Source organism: Suricata suricatta, chromosome 12 (genome assembly GCF_006229205.1).
Source record: "Suricata suricatta isolate VVHF042 chromosome 12, meerkat_22Aug2017_6uvM2_HiC, whole genome shotgun sequence".
Classification (NCBI taxonomy): Eukaryota; Metazoa; Chordata; class Mammalia; order Carnivora; family Herpestidae; genus Suricata; species Suricata suricatta.
Window position 1 is genome coordinate 14775801 of NC_043711.1, and position 6684 is coordinate 14782484.

The 6684-nt window shown below is 52.6% G+C and overlaps 1 protein-coding gene across 1 annotated transcript in view; it reads left to right on the top strand.

Annotated features, from left to right (window-relative positions):
• The window catches only part of EXOSC7 (exosome component 7), a 35669-nt gene extending 31426 nt beyond the window's left edge, over positions 1–4243 (top strand). The window contains exons 7-8 of the mRNA XM_029917245.1: positions 591–746; positions 4051–4243. Coding sequence (XP_029773105.1) covers positions 591–746; positions 4051–4155 — 261 coding nt within the window. The 3' untranslated portion in view covers positions 4156–4243. The remainder of the gene's footprint in view (positions 1–590; positions 747–4050) is intronic.
• Positions 4244–6684: the final 2441 nt, after the last annotated feature.

Below are 6684 nucleotides of genomic sequence, written 5' to 3' on the forward strand. Positions count from 1 at the left end.
GTCCCCGGCACTGCCCAAGGCTGAGCAGACCGGGCTGTGTTGGCTGAGATAGTCCCTGACTCCACACAGGACTCATGTAAAAACAGGACCATGTGGGTCAGGTTTGAGTCCACTGAAGTCACTTCACGAACCAGGGTTGTGGGGGCGGGGGGTGGTTAGTGAAACGTGGGACTGACCAAAGCCATCTGCACTTGACTCCTTTTTGAGCATGTGTCTTAGCTCGCACCCTCATGATTCATCTTTGCCCTCAATGACACATCCGTGTGGCCTCGCACGTCACTTTCTCCCTGGGCCCCTCTCGTGGAGACGTCTGGTGGCCTCTGACTTGGCTGGCCTCTGAACGAGGGCTCTAACCCACTCCCACCCCGGATTTCCTTTTTCTGCTTTCATCGCTCTGCTTGCAGAGTGGCCTGTGGTAGAGCTGCTGAACGTTGCTTCACGTGTTTTCCTTATGAGCAAAATCTAGGATAAGATGTGGAATGGGTCCTGCGGGTTCTTGGCTGATGGAGATGGTCCCTCCACGAGGCTGTCGCGGGTGGGCCCCGGGGGCGTGTTACCCACAAGTGTACTCTGCTGCCCTGACCTTGCAGATTGGCTACCGGCACGTAGTGGACGCTACTCTGCAGGAGGAGGCCTGCTCCCTGGCCAGCTTGCTGGTGGCCGTGACCAGCAAGGGAGTCGTGACGTGCATGAGGAAAGTGGGGAAGGGCAGCCTGGACCCGGAGAGCATCTTCGAGATGATGGAGGTGAGGCTCGGCCCCGAGGCAGGTGCAGGCACCTGTGTGGGAGTGTGTGCCGCCGCCTCTTACCCCTTCGGTCACACTGAGGATGCAGTGCTCCCTTTGCACCGCTGACCCCAGACTTAGAGCTTGGGGGACAGCTGGTGTGAGCTGACTTCTATGACCTGGCTAAGGGCGGTGGCCCTGGGGGCTGTGCACTGGAGGGTGAGGAACCTGTCGGTAATCATCCCTTGTCCTCTCCCTGGCTGGTCCTGCATGTCCATGGTTCTAGATGAAATAGATGAGAGTGTTGGACTGATAACATGGAATTGCTTGCAACTAACAGGCCTTTGTAATCTGATGAGGGAACTGGGGTCCTGCCTGACTGCTCCCTGTCCTTGGACGGGAATGAGAAAAGTGGGGCCAGGGACAGAAGGATGATGTCTCCCCATGTCTTCATGGCTCTAGAAGTGTTCAAAAGGAGACAAACAGGAAACCCAGCTGCCTTGGGGTGGGTCACTCCCCCCGGGTTTCAGGCTGTCAGGCAGCACCAACCAGTAGGGCGATGGGCGTGGCCCCCTTACTGGCCTGAAAGGCCGGCTTGTAGCAGGGACCACCTGTGTCTTCCCAGACTCCCCTTCCCCCACGTCCGCCTTGACGTTCCAGAAATCTTTGAGGACTCTGACACTGACTGACTGACTGTCTCGCCAGGAACAGTTAGCTGGACCCGGATGTTTTGCTTTAGGTAACCAGCGCATCACAACTCACGTCCAGAGTCCTGCTTCCTAGCAGGCCAGGTTGCCATGCACACTCTTCCTTCATGCCTGGACACACTGGCTTTTCACTGAGGACATGAAGCATTTAAAGTCCACTTTCTCTTTCGGTCGCCTTACTTGAAAGCACAAATGCGCAGTATGTAGGGTGTCCAGAACTCCGGCATGAAGACGCCCTGGCGCGCCACAGCAGCGCATCCCAGGAAGCAGGGAACAGTGGTCTGGGGCCACCGCTGAGTGTGTTGGGAGGCCCCGTGGGCACCTCGTCACGGGTGGTCGGCCCGAGCCCGGGTGTCTCTCGCCCCGCACAGCGGTTAGTTTTTAAAAACAAAAACCCTTAAGATGCTTCATAAGCTCTGCCTCTCAGGCAGAGTCGTGGAAGGAGACTCTTATCCCCCACCCCTATCCCCTCCTCCAGGAGAATCTTACGAGAATCCCAGGATGTAAAAGAGCAAAAGTAGCAAGTAATGACGACAATTTATCGGGCGCTTACAAGATGCCCTGTGTTTAGGTCTTCAAACATATTATGTCATTTACTTACTCATTTCTTATTTATTTTTGGGAGAGCACAGGTCGGGGAGGAGCAGAGAGATGGGGACAGAGGATTTGAAGCCAGCTCTGCACTGACAGCAGCGAGCCTGATGCAGGGCTGGAACTCACTAGGTCACGAGACCACGAGATCATGACCTGAGCCGAAGTCAAGACATTGAACAGGCTGAGCCACCCAGGCGCCCCAACTATTATGTCATTTAGTCCTCAGCCTTCCTGTGGGGAGGCACTGTCATTACCCTTAGTTTTGCAGACGTGGACACTGAGACGTGTAGCAGACAGGTAACCTGCCTCCGGGTTTCCCAGCTCGTGGTGCTGGCGCTAGGATCCAACCAGACTGTGCTCCAGAGCCGCCCCGCCGCAGCCACACGGGGCTCTGTTGACCTCACACACCAGGGCTGCTGAGGTTGGGTCTGAGAACCAGAGCCTGGCTGGTGAGCCGAGCTGTGTCCTCTCTGGGGCTCGCGGATGAGCTCTGCACACCTAGCTTCGGGGGGCACAGCCCCGTGGCCCTGTTCTCCACCTTCATTTATATGAATGATCAGTACCCCTATCCGATGGACTCTGACCATTTTTCTTTCTCTCATGTTTATGGTAAAACCCTTTCTGTTCACTTTGGACCTTAGCTCTGACTTTGCATTTCATACAATTGATCACTTCACATTTTTGGAATGAGATCTTTTCGTGTGAATTTCCAGTAATACTTGGAGTCTCTCTCATCCTGTGTTCCAGTTAGGGGCCAGGGAAGAGGGTCCTTGGAACTGTGAGGATCGGGATGAGGGACTTTTCTCCCTGACATTGCCCAGAGTGGAACCGGCAGCGCAGTTGAACTAAAACTGCTGTGGGAGCGTGGAAGCCTCAACGAGGTGGAGACTTGTGGTTGGTTCATCAAAGTCTTATTTTTTTTCTTTATAAAAAATTTTTTTAATGTTTTTTATTTTTTTATTTATTTTTGAGAGAGAGACAGCATGAGCAGGGGAGGGTTAGAGAGAGAGAGGGAGACACAGAATCTGAAGACAGGCTCCAGGCTCTGAGCTAGCTGTCAGCACAGAGCCCGACGCGGGGCTCGAACCCATGAACCGTGAGATCAAGACCTGAGCTGAAGCTGGATGCTCAACCAACTGAGCCACCCAGGCGCCCCATCATCATAATCTTAAAATAGACGCCTGGGTGACTCAGTTGGTTCAGCGTCCGGCTTCGGCTCAGGTCATGATCTCACGGTTCGTGAGTTCCAGCCCTGCATCAAGCTCTGTGCTGTCAGGGCAGAGCCGACTTCAGATCCCCCTCTCTCTGTCCCTCCTTTCCCCTGCTCTTTCTCTCTCTCAAAAATAAACATTAAAAAAAAAAATTCATGAGCTCAAACACAGAATAACAGTTTCATAAAGAAATATTTTTGCATATTAATGTGAGTTTTTTTGAGCAGCCTTCTTGTGTCTCCGGTGTAGGGGCTAATTAGGAACTCTATGGATTGTCTTACTTCTTGACGCGTCTTGATCCCCACATGCCATGCCTTTAGCATCTGTCTTCTTGGCGGTGAGACCAAGGACCCTACGCAGGCATCAGCTTGGTCCTTTCTGAGCAGTCCTGCTTAGAGATTCGGCAGCAGGTGAATGAGAAACTGCTTGTTCAAACGTGTCCCCAAAACCGTCTCTTCCTTCATTAGACAGACTCCCCATGGCCTCCTCTGCCTCCTCCCTACAGCACCGCGGGCTTGGCAGTAAGCAGATCAGGTCTGCTGTACAGTTTTGCTGCTTCCTGCTGGCGGCCTGTGCCCTGGGGGGAGGCGTTCTCCTCGGCTTCTGTTTTTTATATGGAGATTTTTCCGGAAGGTAACTTGTATTATAGTTGTTGTTTGGAGGTTGTTTTTGTATGGACTTGTTTAATTAAATAAAAGTCCCTTGAGGCAGTTTGAGGAGTACTGCTTGGACCTGCTGGGGTAGCAGTGAAGCTTTCTGGGTCTGAGTGTGTGTGTGCCTCACAAGGGGTGTGTGCTTTCTTCTGCCCCGCAGACTGGCAAGCGAGTGGGCAAGGTGCTGCACTCCTCCCTGCAGAGCATTCTACAGAAGGAAGAAAGCCTGGGGCCCAAGAGACAGAAAGTCGGATTCCTGGGGTGACTCACACGTCCACGCGGGCTGCGTGTTTCTTTTCCTTTTCTGAGCTGCGGTTTGTATATATCGTTTTTATCGGCTGTAAACTTGAGGTGACGTTTGTACACGTACAATTAAAGTCTGTTTTCCAGTCTGGTTTGGTACGGCTGCAGTTCTTCGGCGGTGAGCCGAGGCGCCGTCCGCGGAGCCCCTGGGAAGGCTGGCTCTCGTCTAGCATTGGCAGTGGAGCCCAGAGCCGGTCCGAGGGGCCCTCCCTGGTCGAGCCTCTCCAGGGAGGCTCCTTTGTCTCCCGCTGCAGGAGTTCAAAACAATAACAACAGAAACACTAGAATAAGGACCTGCCAGAAAAATGACTTCAAGGAAATGCTTATGGTAACGTATTTTGTGAAAATGTTTTCCCTTGTAGAGCTTTCAAAATAAGAAACACACACAACGGTTCATTCTTGTGGACATGGTGCTCCTGAGGGAGAGAAGGGAGGCATCTGCTCCAGGTTACATACCCGTGGCTTCTGCCTGGCCGGGAACCTTCCTCAGTCCTGGGGAAGCCCAGTTTTTGCTCCCTGCCCTCCCAAGAAACCCACACCAAGCACCGTAGGGTCAGGGTGCTGGGCGGCCCCTTCGGCCCTTAGCCAGAGCTTTCTTATCACTCGTTTTGAAATTGCTTTGTATTTTATAACCGCTCCCTGGTGTTTCATAAGGCTTCCTTGTTTTATCAGCATGGAGAAAGCTGCTAGCGAGGTGTTGTCATCTGATTACTCAGCCTGTCTTCGCACTCTGGGGACAGAAGGGAAGGCCGTTCTTGATGGCCCCAGAAGGCTCCCGTAAGCCTGGGTTCGACTCACAGCACAGCGTGCTGGAATTCAGTGCGCTCACAGGTTGAGCAATCTTTGTATTTTTTCCAAACTGAAACTCCCCAATCACTCTTACAGAGCCCTGGGGAAGGACTGATTCGTGAGGGGTGAGTGTTTCAGCCGTGGCATTTGCTCTCTGCATTTCGGTCAGACAAGTAGGGTGAGGAATTCGGAATGTAATGCCTCGCGGAAGGAACATAATGTGAGCCGAAGCGGACACAGACCGGCCCCAGAAGTCCTGGCACGGCACCTTCTCCTGGACGTGGCCTTGGAGCTGCTGCCCTCTTGACTACACAGCCTGGGTTTTCATTTTCCTTAAATGTTTTTCCAGTGATTGTCCCTCCAGGCCCCATGACAGTGCTCCCAGCACATCAGCCTGCTCCTGCCCGTGATGGAACAGTGACCATGGTCAAGATGCAGCTAGTCTTTGAGTCCAGTTTAGAAGCTTCAGTCTTGATGATTAAAGACCTCGGACGGACGAGGGGTTGCCAGGCTGGGTGTATGACCGTGGCCCAGCCGGACTGGCTGGCTGAGCGGTTACTGTGAAAATGGAGGTGAGAAACGTGTTACATCTGCCTCTGCCACCGCCTTTCCTGAGGGCCACCCCTCCCTGGAAGAAGTGCACGTCACAGGGGCGCCTGGGGGCTCAGGCGGTTAAGTGTCCGACTCTTGATGTCGGCTCAGCTCATGATCCCATAGTTTCTGGGTTCAAGCCCTCTGTGAGACTCTGCACACTGCCCGCGCGGAGCCTGCTTGGGATTCTCTGTCTCCCTCTCTCTCTGCACCCCCCCCCCAACTCACATATTCTCTGTCTTAAATAAAATTAAAAAAAAATTTTTAATGTATATCACATATGAAATGGAACACCTAGTGAGCATTTTTTGGAAATGTGTGATTATCGCAACTTTCAGAATAAAAGAGGAGAAAACTGATGGCAGAGGCTGGGAAAGACTTGGAAAAATATTGTCTCAGAGAGACCCAGTGATTCCTCCAGCAGAAACAGAGCCATCCTTAGCAGTTGTTAAATAAACATCAGGGAATGCAGTGTTCTAGAATATTCAACTTGGTCTTAAAAAATATATTTTTTAACATTTACTCATTTTTGAGAGACAGAGTGCAGGTGGGAGGTGGGGCAGAGAGAGGGAGACCAGAGTCCAGGTCAGGCTCCAGACTCCGAGCTGTCAGCAAGAACCGACCGTGGGACTCGAACTCAAGAGCCCTGAGATCATGACCTGAGCCGTAATCGGACGCTTAACCAACTGAGCCACCCAGGTGCCCCGAAGTTGGTCTTAATTGTTTCTGTGATTTCTTGGTCTCCCAAATCATGTAAATTCAAGCCTACAAAATACAATCAGTTTAGAATATTAGCCCACTCATCCTTGAAGTATGTGCACTTCAAGTGCAAGTATGTGCACCCCAAAAGTGAGGACTTAATGCCTCCCCGGCGACCCACAGCCGTGGGGGGACAGGAACCGAGGAGAAGACGCTACCCCATCTGACCCTCAGGTGGGCGCCTCTGGTAGTTACTCGGCCACTTGACAAAACACACCAGTGGGACGATGCCTCCCGACCTCCTGACCTCGTGACTGTGGTCAGTCCTTCCCTTCCTTGCTTACTCTCCCCAGTCCTTCCCTGTTGGACCACTTCCCGGATAATCTACCAGCCATGAGTCCTTGTCTCAGGC